General features: G+C 43.1%; 1 protein-coding gene and 1 pseudogene across 1 annotated transcript; one reads left to right on the top strand and one right to left on the bottom strand.

The window, feature by feature from the left end:
- Positions 1-2,038: 2,038 nt before the first annotated feature.
- LOC139563776 (lysocardiolipin acyltransferase 1-like) lies at positions 2,039-8,136 on the top strand (annotated as a pseudogene).
- A 3,552-nt stretch (positions 8,137-11,688) lies between these two features.
- On the bottom strand, positions 11,689-14,241 carry LOC139563550 (protein yippee-like 5). Its single transcript, XM_071382315.1, has 3 exons — positions 13,884-14,241; positions 13,423-13,581; positions 11,689-13,075 (listed from the first exon to the last, which is right to left on the bottom strand). The coding sequence occupies exons 2-3, from the start codon at positions 13,561-13,563 to the stop codon at positions 12,851-12,853; spliced, it is 366 nt and encodes a 121-aa protein (XP_071238416.1). The 5' UTR covers positions 13,564-13,581; positions 13,884-14,241; the 3' UTR covers positions 11,689-12,850.
- Between the last annotated feature and the right edge of the window lie 4,475 nt (positions 14,242-18,716).

Here is an 18,716-nt window from a genome sequence, read left to right on the forward strand (position 1 = left end):
GTATGATTTGTAAGTAATTAATTTGCATTTTATTGCATGACATAAGTATTTGATACATCAGAAAAGCAGAACTTAATATTTGGTACAGAAACCTTTGTTTGCAATTACAGAGATCATACGTTTCCTGTAGTTCTTGACCAGGTTTGCACACACTGCAGCAGGGATTTTGGCCCACTCCTCCATACAGACCTTCTCCAGATCCTTCAGGTTTCGGGGCTGTCGCTGGGCAATACGGACTTTCAGCTCCCTCCAAAGATTTTCTATTGGGTTCAGGTCTGGAGACTGGCTAGGCCACTCCAGGACCTTGAGATGCTTCTTACGGAGCCACTCCTTAGTTGCCCCGGCTGTGTCTTTCAGGTCGTTGTCATGCTGGAAGACCCAGCCACGACCCATCTTCAATGCTCTTACTGAGGGAAGGAGGTTGTTGGCCAAGATCTCGTGATACATGGCCCCATCCATCCTCCCCTCAATACGGTGCAGTCATCCTGTCCCCTTTGCAGAAAAGCATCCCCAAAAAATGATGTTTACACCTCCATGCTTCACGGTTGGGATGGTGTTCTTGGGGTTGTACTCATCCTTCTTCTTCCTCCAAACATGGCGAGTGGAGTTTAGACCAAAAAGCTCTATTTTTGTCTCATCAGACCACATGACCTTCTCCCATTCCTCCTCTGGATCATCCAGATGGTCATTGGCAAACTTCAGACGGGCCTGGACATGCGCTGGCTTGAGCAGGGGGACCTTGCGTGCGCTGCAGGATTTTAATCCATGACGGCGTAGTGTGTTACTAATGGTTTTCTTTGAGACTGTGGTCCCAGCTCTCTTCAGGTCATTGACCAGGTACTGCCGTGTAGTTCTGGGCTGATCCCTCACCTTCCTCATGATCATTGATGCCCCATGAGGTGAGATCTTGCATGGAGCCCCAGGCCGAGGGTGATTGACCGTCATCTTGAACTTCTTCCATTTTCTAATAATTGCGCCAACAGTTGTTGCCTTCTCACCAAGCTGCTTGCCTATTGTCCTGTAGCCCATCCCAGCCTTGTGCAGGTCTACAATTGTATCCCTGATGTCCTTACACAGCTCTCTGGTCTTGGCCATTGTGGAGAGGTTGGAGTCTGTTTGATTGAGTGTGTGGACAGGTGTCTTTTATACAGGTAACGAGTTCAAACAGGTGCAGTTAATACAGGTAATGAGTGGAGAACAGGAGGGCTTCTTAAAGAAATCCTAACAGGTCTGTGAGAGCCGGAATTCTTACTGGTTGGTAGGTGATCAAATACTTATGTCATGCAATAAAATGCAAATGAATTACTTAAAAATCATACAATGTAATTTTCTGGATTTTTGTTTTAGATTCCGTCTCTCACTGTTGAAGTGTACCTATGATAAAAATTACAGACCTCTACATGCTTTGTAAGTAGGAAAACCTGCAAAATCGGCAGTGTATCAAATACTTGTTCTCCCCACTGTATGTTTCATTGCAGTTAGGCTAGATTGAATAAACATTTAATCAACCCTCATTATATGGACTTAATCACATTTTCTATGATTTTATTAGTCATACACCATTGAACATGGAAAGAAAATGTTTTCCGTGAGCGGGTGAATAGCCTACATCCCTTGTGTCCTGGGGGTTGGAAAAAATCATGATGTGATGACTTTATCACTTTTCACCTCTCATCCTCTGGGGACCATAAAGGTGTGTGTGCTCTAGCATGTTCCGGCCAACACGTGTGTGTGTGTGTGTGGGTGGGGGGTATGTTATGGGGGAGAGCAGTAACAGGGGAGGCGTAATTGTGACAATTGTGCTGAGCCAGCGTGTTCCTCACCTCTCCCGTGCTTCATATTTTCCATTACTAAAAAACAACAACCCTTAAACCCCCATCCCGGCTCTGTATGACACACACACCTGAGTTGTTATTCCATCAACCACTTTGAATGCTGCTACCGGGAGACCTGCCGTGTAATGGTACTGCTGTTGCTAAGCGTGGTCGTAATTACGTGAGGGGGATGGAACCGGGAGACTTGTGCGATTACAGCGGTAATGGAGGTGGAGGAGTGTGAACCACAGTTCTAAACACCTGCTTGGTAGAGCAGAACTCCCTGTAGCCGAGCTCAGGTTCACTGCGTCAGCAAGACCAAGCAATAAAGACTAACAGCATGAATAAAGCCATATGTTCTACTGATTTAGTGTTATGATTTTTTCTTTCTTCATAGGCCTATACTTTTATCCAAAGCCACATGCATAGCATACGTAGCCAACATTCCCATTTTTAGGGTAATAGGTGACACTGACAGTAGTTCTGGGAAACTTTGTCCCACCTGCTGGGTTTATACTTTTTGTTAGGATATGCTCATTGGTTCATGCTTGGCAATACTGAGCTGTTAAGGCCCCATAAACCTAAATCCGATACACTCCTCCACTCAGCAACGGATTTCTATGAACACTAGTAGACACAAAGGGTCCCTGTGGGGCAAGACTAGATATCATCTGACATGATCATATGGAAATTTGCCATCAGCTGTCAAAGTCTCTGTACTGGGTTTTGAGTTTCAGCATGTTTATGTTACGTCTGATTTATTAGAAATAACACCTACTGTAATACAGCAGTAGCTTTGAAAAGAAAATGGAATATAGGCCAAGGCGTATGACAGTATTGAGTGGGCCCCAGATGGCATCATTCTCGAAAGCATGATCCAACAAAAGACAGCTGTAGGCTGAGTTATATGCAAAAATATTTAGGCTATTCAGTGGAAATGTGAAATGTTCATGTCTAAAAAAAGGTTGTCGGGCGAGCTGCATAAAATCCAGTCTCCCTGCTCACAGCATTTTAACAGTAAGAAACTCCTGGCTCCAATCCCTATTTACATTCCACAATAGGAATGTCTGCCTTGGTTTTTCCACTGTTTGTGTGGAAGTGTTTAGGAAGATGAACAGAACAGGAGGGTTTACTAGTTATGAGGACATTGATAACTCCATTTGTCTTACATTAGGCAACTGATTCATCAAAACCTTCCTCATTACTCCTAAGCTTGCAATTCCATATCCCCAGAGAATTCTAGAGAATTGATTAGCTTACTTTGGGAGTGTTAATGTCCTATGTACAGTATATCTGCTTCATGATCAGTTTAACTGCTTTTACTGTAGTGAACTAACAAGTTCACTGACGCATTAAGAGAGTCCAAATATAAATGTGAAATCATCTCTCGCTCTCTCTCTCTCTTCCAGGTATAGCGGTGTCGGTGCGGGGGCTTTACTTTGTGGTGACCCTGTTTCTGGGTAGTTTCCTTGGCAGCATCTTAATGCTAGTCCCTGTGCTTCCTCTCATGCTGATGTCACCCGCCTGGTACCGCTGGATCACAAACTCTATCGTGGCCACCTGGCTCACCCTGCATGTGGTTCATATATTTACACCAATCTGTTCCTGTCTCTGTCTGTGTTCCTTACCTCTGCATCTTCTTACTTATGTCTGTCTTTTTTATCACCTTTGTTTGACCACTGTGGTTTAACTGTTTTGCCTTTTTGGTTTTGACCTCCTAACCTTCTTTGATGTGTTCCCTAGACCTTTCTTAATCTCTTGCCCTGATGTTTTTTGACCTCTCACTGACCTTGTTTTGTACTATTCTTGGCCTTTTTGTTTTTGTCTAGAGATGATGAGGTTTATACGGGGTGCTCTTATGAATAAGAATGCAAATACAGTGGAATACAGTAGGACCAAATTTAATGACAGTCTTTCTGTTCCTTCCTTCCTTCCTTCCTTCCTTCCTTCCTTCCTTCCTTCCTTCCTTCCTTCCTTCCTTCCTTCCTTCCTTCCTTCCTTCCTTCCTTCCTTCCTTCCTTCCTTCCTTCCTTCCTTCCTTCCTTCCTCCCTCCCTCCCTCTGTGCAGGCCTTGCTGGAGCTGGTGTTTGGGGTAATGGTGGTGATCACGGGTGATGGCTTCATCCCAGGGGAGCATAGTGTGATCATCATGAACCACCGGACCCACCTGGAGTGGATGTTCCTGTGGTGCTGCCTGCTGAGGTATAGCTACCTGCGCCTGGAGAAGATCTACCTCAAGGTGGGTATAGGCAACATACGCACACACACACATAAACATGTGCGCACACACACACCTCAGCATGGGTTACACAGTGCTTCATCTTCATCAAGGACCACAGCCACAGGAGGAGGACCACAGCCACATGGAGAACATGCTGGAATACTTCTGTGACATCAGAGAGCCCCTGCAGCTCCTCCTCTTCCCTGAGGGCACTGACCTGACCGGTAACAGCTTTCAGTGACATCAGCCAACCAGCCAACCAGGGCAATGATTGTTGGATAGGACATGAGCACCCTGCATCAACTGTTTCCAGCTCTCATCCCCAAGCCTGTTAACATCGGTTTTATACTGTAACTCCCTGAGGATGTATGTGTGGTCTATGTGTATCTCTGTGTATGTGCATACAATGTTCTTAAAATCAGTTTGACTGACAGACCCAGGGCCAGATATATGACACATTAGAAGTAATAGTTTTAGTAATACATCCTACATTCCCTCCTACTCTGCCGGATGGCTGGTGGTGGGATTTGGATCAGTGTGCCCCCCTGACTATTTCTGTGACCCTTTCTGGATCAAAAATGTCTTAGCATTGTCCCTCAGAGGATAACTAGGGATCCACAGGTGTAGAGCTCCACCTAGGCTAGTGTCATATCTTTTAATTAAATCAACTTGATAAAAAATGATATTTTATTAATATTTAGGAAGAACATGGTATAAAACCAATGTTCTCTCACTCTTACAGTAGTGTGTTAAACCCTATCCAAGAATTGAATGTAAAATTTCATCTTGTGACAGTCAATTATTATAGATGTCGACAATATTATTGAGGCTATTTCACATTCTCTGTTGTCCTCTCCCTCCTGTAGACTACACTAGAGCAAGAAGTGCTGCATCACCGCCCCACCGGATTCACCGTGGACTCTCTCCGCAACGGTCAGGTGTTCACTTTTTCGATGTATACTGTTATTCTTTACCCATTTTGCACGACATGCACTAAAGTTTAACCAAGGGTGTTTTAGTGACTTTGTATTGTAGTCCTCATTAGTTAGCATTTGTTATGACGAGTGTTAGCCTATGTCATTTAAATGATTCAAGTGTGAAGGGAAAATAGATTTTTATCTCAACGAGATGAACCTGGTTAAATAAAGGTTAAATTAAAAAAATAACAAGCCACATCAAACAGTGTTACCTGTTTTTCTTTAGAAATCTCAGACTAGTGCTTCATCAACACTGTGACACATTACAGCGCTCCCAGGCATCTCATATTGCCTTGTTAGATAATCCTGGCAGCCCTCCAGCAGTCTTAAGTACTGCCGCTTGTGGCGCTTAGCTGGCCGGTGTTCTGAACCGCGGTGATGTCATCGGACTTGTTCCCTCACTTCTTTAGTTACATTGACTCAAGTGTATGGGTCTTCCACATCAGCGTTTGCACAAACCCCACGGTTAAAATAAAGATGCACGACGTTGGTCATACAGGTTGTGTAACCAGCCCTCCCTTCCTTTACAGGAAACAACCTAGATGCCATCCATGACATCACCGTGGCCTACCCCAAAAACATCCCCCAGACAGAGCGCCACCTGATCCTGGGGGAGTTCCCCCGGGAGATCCACTTCCATGTGCGTTGCTGCGAGGCCTCCATCCTCCCCTTCCGACCTGCAGGACTGTACCTGTACATTGACGATCTGTAAATAGCATACCCTCACCCCCATATTATTACTTACCCTCTTGCTCTTTTGCACCCCAGTATCTCTACTTGCACATCATCATCTGCACATCCATCACTCCAGTGTTAATGCTAAATTGTAATTATTTCGCCTCTATGGCCTATTTATTGCCTACCTCCCTACTCTTCCACATTTGCACACACTGTACATAGATGTTTTTCTATTGTGTTATTGACTGTACGTTTGTTTATGTGTAACTCTGTGTTGTTTGATTTTGTTGCACTGCTTTGCTTTATCTTGGCCAGGTCACAGTTGTAAATGAGAATTTGTTCTCAACTGGCCTACCTGGTTAAATAAAGGTGAAATAAAATTTAAAAAATAAAAGGACCCAGGAGCACTGGGCTTAAAAGGGAGGTCCGCCTGAGTGACCTCTACGCCGCTGAGCCCCTGGGCTTTCCACAGGGAGTGTGCCGCGTGCCCCCCTGTAAGACAGAGCTCCACATGGCTCTGATCAAAACAGCCTCTCTGTTCTACTGGAGCTCCTTCATAACCTTACTTCGCAGACCTCTGGCTCTGGGTCTTATATGATTTTATTTCATATCATTCTTGAACCAGAGTGTCATAATAATAGCCAGAATACTATTTCTTAGTTCAGTTATAGCTATGTGTTTTAAATGGATTTTATTATTGTTTTGTATGTTGTCCCTTGGTTATGTATTTATTTATTTTAAGTGATGGAACAGAGCCATAGTATACAGCACTCATACATTAGATGTGTGTATACTGTGATCATTTTTGCCATTATTGTTCTGTGTTTAGCCAATGTATATTATCCATTAGTCAAGCCAAATTAATCACTGGTTCTGCAAGCAATCATTAGCCAACAAAAAGTGATTACCGGTAGAACTGAATGCTTTCAGTCGAAGTGATGAGTCAATTGTGCACTTAAAGTGTTTGGCGGCAGGGAATCTGAACACTGTGTAACACATTAAGGCTACTGTCAATCCATTTACATTGAGCCTTTATAGACGAGCTAAGCTGTTTTCAGTGATTACCTCTCGATAAACCTGTAAACCTGATCCTTTTTGTATACATGCTGGAAGTAGCTTTTGCACCAGGAAATTCAAAGGCAAAAATCAGCCATGTGATGTAAAAAGGAATCAAACGGAATGTAGTAGTCTGCCAAAACTGGGCAGTTCCACCACGCATCGCTGCTAAGGTACTTGTGAACTGCAGCAACACTTTCATGCACTCTTTATTGGAATGGGCGACGGTTCAGGAATTGAGATCTGAGACTGAGCAACTGCAAAGCAGCTTAGAAAGAGAGGGTGGAGGGTGGAAGAATGTAATTTAGACAACACCCACAACGTCCAAGGGGGACACAGAGGACCAGACTTGGAGTGGAAAACTGGCCTTGAAGTCGCCCTAATCCAAAAAAGCCTCATGCCCACCTCTTTCTCTCCCCAGCAAACTTGCATCGATGCTCTCAGCGCGCTAAACTCAATTAGCGAACGACAGCTGAGAAAGCTCAACCGATTATGAAAATAAAACAAAGAAATGAAAACGATAGCATGGGCAGTTGTCACGCCCTGACCGTAGAGAGCTTTTTATGTCTCTATTTTAGTTTGGTCAGGGTGTGATTTGGGTGGGCATTCTATGTTCCTTTTTCTATGATTTGTATTTCTTTGTGTTTGGCCGGGTGTGGTTCTCAATCAGAGGCAGCTGTCTATCGTTTTCTCTGATTGAGAACCATACTTAGGTAGCCATACTTAGGTAGTTGTCCATGTATAGTTGCCTTGGCTGCACGTTTTCGGTTTGATGTTTATTGTTTTGTTGGCGACATCATATAATAAAGAATTATGTACGCTCACCACGCTGCACCTTGGTCTACTGTTTCCACCTTAGATGATCGTGACAGCAGTGCTATGTCCACGAGTAACCTAGCCACTGCTCTCAATGCCACATCCAACCTTGCCATAGTGTTCTGCCAATCCAGAACCATTTTTATGAAGGACACTGTTTGATCTACCGACCACCTCAATGCTGCAGGTCAAATTATAATTTTTGTAAGAAAAAAAATGTGTCCTATGTACAAAGTCATAGATGGTTATCGATGTGTTTTTGTTTCTTGAAATATGAGGCCCTGTTGTTCAGGTGTATGGGCTGGTTCCAGTCACTGTGGTTAGACTGCGTTAACAATTCTCTCATCAGGATGTCAATGGCTTACCAAATTACTACTCATCTCTCTATTACTAGAATTTCTGAAACAACTGGATTTTACACATGTCACCCATCTCTCTCCGTCTCTCTCATCTGTTCTCTTTGTTTTCCTTTCTCTATCTTTCTTGGTTTCTCAAAATTCTCTATTTCTCTGTTGGGTTTTCTCTGTGTTTTGTTATTGTCCATAATATAATCAACTGCTGATGCTGGACTCCTTTGCAATCACTGTCCTCAGATAAATCTTTACTGGCCAATGTTGTCAGTTATCACGCTGTTCAATAAATGTAACATTTCATCCCATGCAGATGCCCTGCTCTGTGTGTCTTGTTTGAAAATGTGCAATGTAAAATTCATTCTTCACTGATTGGCGTTCAGGAAGCTGACCCAACATTATATCAGCTCACTACCATTAGAATATTGTAGTTGTGGTCTCTTGGAGCAGTCCTAGTAAACATTGTAGTGAATGAATCAATAAGACCGTGCACACTCATGTTACAGCCATAGTGAGCTCACACCATAGACCATATATATAAACCCACTCACCACACCAGTCTGCTGTGGCACTGACAGACAGAGGGCAAGAGATTTGAAGGTGAAGCAGTGTTGCCGTGACAACAGATGTTGACTCATCCGTTCCCTAGCAACGTGATGCAGAATGATGTCAATGGAAGCATGCTATTTTTTCCTCTACTGCTAACGGTATGATGCCAGTTGTGTATGTGTCAGTGTGTGTGTCAGTGTGTGTGCAGTGTGTGGGTGTTGGGTCTATGAGCTGTGTCTGCAAGCATGAGTCTCTGCTCTGATTTTAAATCCCAGTAATGCTGGAGGTAGAGAGGGAGGGAGTGATGCTGACATCCTTGGGAATAAATGAGGGCGAATGCAGGCCAGGTTGATACAGGACTTTTAGAAATAGCCACTCCAGGGACTATGAATCACAGGGCAATTATGCATATGGCTCTAATTATTACCGTATCTGTTTCTTTCATCATCCTTGTGCTGTGGCCGAAATGAAGTCCACACCCACTATGATAGATATTACAGTGGGTGAAAGGATGATGATACAGATTCCATCATTCTGTTGGCTGGTTGCAATGACACATCACGAGACATGTTCCTATTCCTTCTCATCCCTGGAGGAACATGAAACCAGGAGCTCTTTTTAGCATAGCTTTCTTAATCCACAGATTAAAGGGGAAACCTAGTTTGTTTCTAGTAATCTCTCTTCCTTCAGTCTTCTTCTACTTCTTTTGTGGACTTAATATGGCGGATGGCAACCAACTTTAAGGTGCATTACCGCTACCAACTGGACTGGAGTGTGGACCTCAGTTCATCTTTCAATCACCCACGTGGTATATGCTTCTAAAAACCAATGAGGAGATGGGAGAGGTGGGACTTGCTGCACTTCATGCGTCAAAAATTTACCCAAGTTCTATTTTAGCCCCTGGCTACACAGACGTGCACAAGTGATTTGGATGAAATTATTGAATAACATGTATGTGTAAATGTATTTTGCAACGCTTGCACACACAACTCGGGCGATGTTGTCAGCATGTCAGAGGGGAAAAGGATAACCAATACAATACATACAGTATTGGGGACAAGAAACTTGTTTGTTCATCTGATTGTTTTGTCTACCTTGAGTATTGGTGGAGCTGGTTATGTCTGGCACTCAACATGTTGCTATTTTAATCCACCCTCCTTTAACACCCTGACCCTCATCCTCTTTAGTTCAATCACCTGAGATGCCTCACAAGTACACTACTGTGCACAAACCCAGCTAGTTCTAACAAAATGGATCACACAGGGTAACCCATTCTGTTCCGCCAAACCTGTGCAGTTAATCAGGATTTGTTAGAGCTTGCCTGGTAAGTGATTGGTAGCACTCTTGCTTGAGTGATTGCAGACCCCTGCTGATTCTACCATCCATAACACATAAACACACTCAGACTAACACCCACAGACAAAGATGGCTTCCAACAGGATCAACTCTAAAAATAACCCCCGTGTTCAGCTCTGTAATATGTATGGGTGGATTAGGAATGCTTTGTCACTGCCTGTAATAAGCCAATTTCACACACCACCAAACCCCTTTATAGTGGTGATATTTGTGGCCTGTGTTGAGTCACAGAACAAATGATTGTGGTTGCTTGGTCTGTGTTCAGACAGCTGTACCTGTTTGACTCCTTATCTGGGTTGACTTGGTTCCCATTCTCACTTATTCCACTACTCTTTGTACCCACCTTGACGTTCTCCACTATCAGTTTGATGTGAGTTAGTAGTTTTATATTCATTTTTTATGTGTGTTAATTCTCCACTTTCCCCTAATGGAGAGCATCTTCCTTATATTTTCAATTGTGTTGTATGTGTAAAAATTATTCAAATTGTATGATTCCCTTTTGAATCTTTACATTCTTTAGCAGTGATGTAACAAAGTTTGAGACAGGTGAAAGTGGTGAGGTGGTTCCTGTGTAGACTATGCACTAACGCAGTGTGATTAACCCTCCAACTTTGCTGTTATTCTTGGGCTTAGATTCAATCAGATCAAGTGTTAACCAATGATAGCTGACACCTGCTTAGCTGGTGTACCTGTGTTAGAGCTGTCAAATAAGAGCAGCTACTCGTGTGGTCATTGTCACAAAGCCACACCCATCCCACTAGCATTACAGATTCAGAACGTGAAATGTAGGCTATATAGAAGTAATGACATTCAAATTGAAAATCATTCTACGAAATAAAAGGATCTAATAGATTACAACACATTCCAGTGTTCGAACCTGTAACAAGGCTGCATGGGATTATTACTAATGGGACTCAGCGTATCCAATGACAATGTCTGCAATATGTATACCGCCAAAGCCACTTGCTGATTTGACAACCCCAACGCAGTTACACCTCCAAACATCACTTTAATAAAAACAATCAAACTGCTATGCAGTTGTTGGTTATTGCAGGTTAAGGCAGAACTGATTGAATCTATCCCTCAGTCTATAAAAAAACGATTAAAAAGACATTGGCCGTGTTAGAGCATCAAAACACTGATGTATCTTGGGTAGATTGTGACTGACTCACTGATCTCCAAATACTAGAGGTTATTTATGATGCAAGGCGATTTGTAGATCACTCAGTCTCGACCCAGCTGCAATGTCAAACGCTTCCACTGTCTGAAGCAGGGGTTCACAAACTTTTTCACTTGGGGCCCCCCTTCCAGCATTGGGGAACCTCCTGCGCGCCCCCTGCGCCACATCTATTTCTATGGGCACAAGCACTGTTCATGACACAAAATGTCACCCCTCTTGTTTTGCAGAGAGAATTGTGCAGGTTTAAAGCTTATTTCCTGCAATTCTACACATATTGTCATGGGGTGCAAAGAACATTTTGCAGTTTAACTAAAGCAAACTAAATACATTTTGCCATGTCTAATGTGTATTCATGTGATATTTGAGTGACAAAATTACAACAATATCTCTGGGTTAAAAAAACTAAATTAAAAAACCTTGAAATGAGCTGACATGAGCTAGTTGATCTAAACATTTCTGACAGGTTATAAATAGCTCTCTAAGGTATGCAATGACTAGAGGAACTGATGATGCACTACCCAATTTCGAAATTGCACGTTGTGCATTCTACTATTAGTTTGGAAACCACTTGTCTATAGGATAACCATAGTTACATCACAGCACCATTGTATTTTTAGTATGTAATCAGTATTCTGGTGCCATCTAGTGATCTAAAGCTCAAACTGTACCAAACAACATTTGGAAACATTACTTTTAGCAAGAATACACACTTTATTCAGAAATCATCACTACAGAGAAAAAATTGCCCAAGCAGGCTAACTGGAAAAAGAGACAATCTTACTCTTTTTTATACCTCATATCAAGAAAAACATCAGACCTTGTTTTTAAAAATACCTAAAGAAAAACAATAATAATCATAATAAAAGCAATATTTTTTTATACTCATTCTGTAATTTCTTGGTTAATTTTTTTAAAATTATTTGTATTGTATTCATGTGACATTCTACTGTACTGTTGGAGCTAGTAACATAAGAATTTTGCTGCACCTGCTATAACACCTGCAAATCTTTGTTCGCGACTAATAAACTTTGATTTGAAAAGCAAACCAATTAAAACAATGACTCCACTGAGAATAAAAATACAATAATGATACTAACCATTAATACAATTACAATAATTTCTGATGATCATGTGTTATTTCTATCTATTGTACATTAACCTGGGCAGGGATTGGAAACAAAGAACAGCATGACAGAGAACACAGATCCCTTCATTCCAACTGGCTGGGAATTGTCAGAGATTGGGAGGAACAGCAACAGTTCATATGAAGGCCAGCCCAGCAGGCCACCAGTCTTTGGGCATGATAGTACCCTGCTCAGCTCCTCACTTACTAAGAGGCAATAGGCTGCTCGCACTCCTCACACACAGGAGGGACTTGTGGGGATGTGCATGACAAGCAGGTCCTCACAATGCATGCACAGGCACAGCAGCCAGATATGGGATAAGGATACACAGTACACACAGCACTGGGAGGGAGTTATTGTGACTGCAGCTGTAACGTTGACAAAATATCCAGAGTCAGTGAATATATCTACTAATCATGCATGTGAGCATGTCAAGTGTGTAAATATGAGTCTGTGTGCCTTGCAGTGTGTGTAGTTGCCTTCAAAATCCTGTGTGTGCACGTGTGCATGGAGTCCATAGCTATGTGAAAGCAGGCCCGTTGATGTCTCTAGGTGACAGAAGGTGGTCTTTGAAAGAGATCCAGCCAATCAGGAGAGGTCAAAAAGTCCTAGCTAGGTCAAAGCTGTGGGTGGAGCCAAGACTATTGACCAGTGTCTGGAATAATGAGCTTGGGGCTATGGAGGGTTAGGGCAGGGGCGTGGGGATGAGCGAGTATTTTGAGCATCAGCTCAGGAATTGTCAGAGGGAACATGTTCTTCGAAGCCCTCGCTCTCCCTGACGAGTGCTCTCTCCAGGATGACGCGGCCCTCCTTGTAACGCTGGCTGTCCTCGGTGGCAAACTCATAGATCCAGCCCAGCTTGCTGTTACAGTTCTTACAGCTGACATCTCGCACCATGTGTCTGCCCGTCAGCATCACGCGGTCCTGCACCTCGCTGTACTGCAGGTTCACCACCTTACAGATAATGAATAATAATGCAGAGGTTATTACACAATCATAACATGGTAATAAACATGTACGTGTTTGCTAGGTGTTACTTCTGTCTTTTGTGGAAGTGGGTTTTCTAGGTGTCAAGTGTAGTGTAACTTGCTGTGTAAATAATGTGAGTACACTTGTGTGTTATACATAGCTAAGTATAGTGATAGTGAGCCTGGAATAAAATATATTAGTTTGAGTGTTTATGCATAAAAGGAGTTTTCACATTTGACTATTTCAATCAAGGGATAAAAGTACTCATGTGAAAACATGTCTTTGGCAGTAGCAGGCTGGTGTCATGGTGTTACAGTGGATGTGTCGCTTGCCTTGTTGAAGAGGAAGGCTCGGCCGGTTGCTCCGGTGAAGCGGGTGGAGATGAGTTCTGAGCGGTTGGTCAAGATAGTGTCACAGTTGGCGCAGGAGAAGAGGCGTGTGCCCCCGATGTGGTCCAGGAAGATCCGCCCCATGGTTCAGTACACACTCACCTGCAGGACCAAACGGAAGGTTAAACGAAAGATAAGACAGAGATATCATTTAAATTACATCTCTATACTCTGTTCAAAAAACTGTTCAATGAAGAACACAAATCCCTGACAACTGTCATAATAAAAGTCCCTAACGATAATATATTCCCTAACGATAATATATTCCCTAACGACGCTGTGTCTCTCTTTCATGGCCGTTTTGTCAAACTCAGTAACGCCATATTTAGCAAACGACGTCGATGGCATCAAGAGAAGGTTGGAAAAATATGACGTGTTGTTGCCTAAATACAACCCAGTCTTACCGTTTAAAGACTTTTCGACTAGTTGGGCTTTAGCTATTTGTAGCTAAGCCGTCCTTTTCCACGTTAATTATTTTATTCCCCAAAGTCTGTTGGGTTCGTTGTCGCTTTGTTGTTCTCTCCCAGCTGTTCCTGCGGATTCTGTATCAACATCCGGTACGTTGACGTGACGTAGAACGTTGCACTGGCACTTAGACCGAACAGCATTCCAGCTATGAACACAGTATTCTGCTCTCTAGTGGGTAGGGTTAGTAAGATTTTTCAACCAAATCGTTTGAGAAGGAGCTAGCTACAGCTCAATATGGCGACCGGAATATGGGCGAGTGGGTGTGTTGAAAGGAAAGTAGCAAGCGTGTGGAAGGAAGTGGTTGTGTCCAAAGGAAAGTAGTAGGCGTGTGTAAAGGAGGGGGTGTGTCGAAGCGCTCTCCTATAGGTTAGAACAGTTCTCAACTGGTTCAGAGTGGGAAAGAAAGAGGCCCAACTCGCTAAAAATACAAATACAAATAAATTAATAATAATACGGCCCAACTCCGTGGAAAATATGGCTCCCTCCAGCAAGTGGCATTTTTGCGTTGTTTCACCAAGGAATAAGTTTTAGTATTGAGGTCAATGAGAGAGTGTCGAATTTGGGCAACCGAAATGGCTATTTTGCTACATGAGGTTTGTATGATGGAATATACGTTTCGTAATGCTTACATTATTTCGAGTGTACTGATATAGGACACGTGACATCCCAGCAGCTTTGATTAAAAAAAACACTTTATATCGGAGTTGTCTCGAGATGGCTATGCATATTCATGTCATGAGGCTAGTAGCATAGCATCTATCTCCATTGAATACAGGTGGTTGACATCAACAACTCTCATAGAATAATGAGATGAATTATGAATTGAATTACAATAATGATTTGTATCCACCAATCCAAAGAAAGGATAGGCGGGAGCTAGCCTCTACAGGATCGGTGAGTCCCCTGCGGGACGGTTGAGCTAACGTAGGTTAATGCAATTAGCATGAGGTTCTAAGTAACAAGAACATTTCCCCAGGACATAGACATATCTGATATTGGCAAAAAGCTTAAATTCTTGTTAATCTAACTACACTGTCCAATTTACAGTAGATTTTACAGTGAAAGAATACCAATACCTTTCATTTCAAATTTCTACAAACTTCAAAGTGTTTCCTTTCAAATGGTATCAAGAATATGCATATCCTTGCTTCAGGTCCTGATCTACAGGCAGTTAGATTTGGGTATGTCATTTTAGGCGAAAATTTAAAAAAAGGGTCGGATCCTTATTAAGAGGCTAGACATCACACTGTGCCACTTTTTGGACTACTCCCATAAGAGTCATGTATCTTGTCAGTATATCCATAATCGTGGACTGGTTTTACCTAAGGACTTTTAAATTGAACCAGGTTGTCTCAGTCGTAACCCAACATTGGCATTGTGAAAAATGAAGGCCAAAATATAATCTGGAAAACTGTTTTAAATGCTATATTGATAGTAAATGTATCAATTATTTGCAAAGGGAACACCATTCCCAACTCTCATTGTCAATAATAACATTTTGCCCATGTTCTTGATGAAGAATGTTAGTAACTCAATGGTTTAAGAGCCCAAAATCAACCAAAATAGCACTGCTAATAGCTCTATAATGAAAATACTATGATTGAAGAAAATATATACTATCACTTCTATACACTTTCTTCCTGGTTTAAGTCGTTTCAGTTCAGACTGGAGTATATTTTCGTTGTAATAAAATAAAATAAAAATGACAAAAACATTTACTCAGACAATCGCGACCCATTCCAAACCTCCCGTGACCCAAATCTGGTTTGCGACCCACCAATTGAGAATCGCGGGGTTAGACTGTTTTCATTTAACTACCGTACAACGAGAGTTAGGTCTTCTGTTTTGAAGCCAGAGGACGAGTCTATGTCATATTTCACTCTTAGTTTTACACAAATAATTGTACATTTTTAGTTATAAAATTGACAATTGTTTCTTTTTTAAAATAAAAGTACTGATGATGGGTGTACTTTTGCTTCATACGTTGTATGCGTGTGCTTACTGTGAACTGTAAAACCCTATGCTTCATGGAGTCGTGGCTGATCAAGGACATGGTTAACATAAATCTAGCTGCTATTTTTATGCATCGGCAAGACAGAATGGCAGCGTCTCACAAACTCAAGGGCGGGGGTATGTGTCTCTTTGTTAAGAACAGCTGGTGCACGATCTCAAATATCAAGGAAGTCTCCAGGTTCTGCTCGCCTGAGTTAGAATAACACATGAGAAGCTGTAGACCATACTATTTACCAAGAGAGTTTTCATCTATGTCTTTCGTAGGTGTCTATTTACCACTGCAAACCGATGCTGGCACTAAGACCACACTCAACTAGCTTTATAGGGCCATAAGCCAACAAGAAAATGCTCATCCAGAGACAGTGCTCCTAGTGGCCGGTGGTTTTAATGCAGGAAGCTGAAATCTGTTTTGCCTCATTTCTACCAGCATGTCACCTGTGCAACTACATCACCTTGACTCCACACACAGAGACGCATACAAAGCTCTCCCTCGCCCTCCATTTCGCAAGTTTGACCATAACTCTATTGTCCTGATTTCTACTTACAAGCAAAAACTCAAACAGGAAGTACCAGTGACGCTCAATTCAGAAGTGGACCAATGAAACGAATGCTAGGCTACATGAATGTTTTGTTAGCACAGACTGGAATATGTTTCGGGATTCATCCGATGGCATTGAGGAGTTTACCACATCAGTCACCGGCTTCATTAATAAGTGCATCGACAACGTCTTCCCCACAGTGTCCGTAGGTAGATCTCCCAACCAGAGGCCATGGATTACAAGCAACATCCGCACTGAGCTAAAGGCTAAAGCTGCCACTTTCAAGGAACGGAACACTAAACTGGATGCTTATAAGAAATCCCGCTATGCCCTCTGATGTACCAACAAAGAGGCAAAGTGTCAAAACAGGACTTAGATCAAATCCTACTACACTGGTTCTGATGCTCGTCGGATGAGGCAGGGCTTGCAAACTATCACAGATTACAAAGAGAAACCTAGCCACGAGCTACCCAGTGACGCAAGCTTACCAGATGAGCTAAATGCCTTCTATGCTCACTTTGAGGCAAGCAACTCTGAACCATGCATGAGAGCACCAGCTGTTATGTACGACTGCATGATCACGCTCTCCGGAGCCGATGTGAGTAAGACTTTTAAATAGGTTCAAATTCACAAGGCCACAGGGCCAGATGAATTACCTGGATGCGTACTCAGAGCATGTGCTTTCCAGCTGGCAAGTGTCTTCACTGATATTTTCAACCTCTCCCTGACCCAGTCTGTAATACCTACATGTTTCAAGCAGACCACCATAGTCTCTGTGCCTAAGAACACCAAGTTAACCTGTCTAAATGACTATCGCCCCTTAGCACTCACATTTGAAAGGCTGGTCATGGCTCACATCAGTACCATCATCCCAGACATGCTGGACCCACTCCAATTCGCATACCACCATAGATGACAATCTCTTTTGCACTCCACACTGCCATTTCCCACTTGGACAAAAGGAACACCTACTTGAGAATGCAGTTCATTGACTACATCTCAGCGTTCAACACCATAGTGCCATCCAAGCTCATCACTAAGCTAAGGTCCCTGGGACTGAACACTTCCCTCCGCAACTGGATCCTGGACTTCCTGACAGGCCAACCACAGGTGGTGAAGGTAGGCTACAACACATCCGCCATGCTGACCATCAACACGGGGGCCCCTCAGGAGTGGGTGCTTAATCACCTCCTGTACTCTCTGCGTGGCCGTACACGATTCCAACACCATCATTAAGTTTGATGACAACACGACGGTGGTAGGCCTGATCACAGACAACGATGAGACAGCCTATATGGATGAGGTCAGAGACCTGGCAGTGTGGTGCCAGGATAACAACCTCTCCCTCAACATCAGTAAGGCAAACGAGCTGATCGTGGGCCGAGCACTCCCCCATTCACGTCGACGGGGCTGTAGTGCAGAGGATTGAGAGCTTCAAGCTCCTTGGTGTCCCCATCATTAAGGATCTATCATGGTCCAAACACACAAATACAGTTGTGAAGAGGGCACGACAACGCCACTTCCCCCTCAGGAAGCTGAAAAGATATGGCATGGGCCATCAGATCCGCAAAAAGCATCTTGATTGGCTGCATCACCGCTTATGGTACTGCTTGGCATCCGACCGCAAGGCGCTACAGAGTGTAGTGCATACAGTATGGCCCAGTACAACACTGGCTCCCTGCCATCCAGGACCTCTATACTGGGCGGTGTCAGAGGAAGGCCCAAAAAATTGTCAAAGACTCCATCCACCCAAGCCACAGACTGACTGTTCTCTCGGCTACCGCACAGCAAGTGGTGCCAATGCACCAAGTCTGGAACCAACAGTACCCTGAACAGATTCTACCCCCAAGCCGTAAGACTTCTAAACAAGACTGCTAAATAGCTAATGAAATGGCTACCCGGACTACCTTTGCATTAACTCTCTTGCAATGACTCTATGCACACACACTGGACTCTACCCACACACCCACACCGACACCCCAACACACACATACTGTACACACAATACATATGCCCACACACACAACATGCACACACATGCATACCGATGCCACGACCTCACACACACACATACTTTCACACTCACCACATAGGCTGCTGCTTGTCACTTTACCCATACCTACAGTGCATTCGGAAAGTATTCAAACCCCCAGACTTTTTGCAAAATTTGTTACGTTACAGCCTTATTCTAAAATTGATAAAATCATTTGTTTTTTT

Source organism: Salvelinus alpinus, chromosome 34, assembly GCF_045679555.1.
Source record: "Salvelinus alpinus chromosome 34, SLU_Salpinus.1, whole genome shotgun sequence".
In the NCBI taxonomy this organism is placed as follows: domain Eukaryota; kingdom Metazoa; phylum Chordata; class Actinopteri; order Salmoniformes; family Salmonidae; genus Salvelinus; species Salvelinus alpinus.

Excerpts from the sequence above, each read along its gene's own strand:
- LOC139563550 (XM_071382315.1), bottom strand. The coding sequence starts at position 13,563 with ATGGGGCGGATCTTCCTGGACCACATCGGGGGCACACGCCTCTTCTCC. Across the intron at positions 13,076-13,422 it reads GAGCCTTCCTCTTCAACAAG|GTGGTGAACCTGCAGTACAG; the intron begins GCAAGCGACACA and ends ATTATCTGTAAG.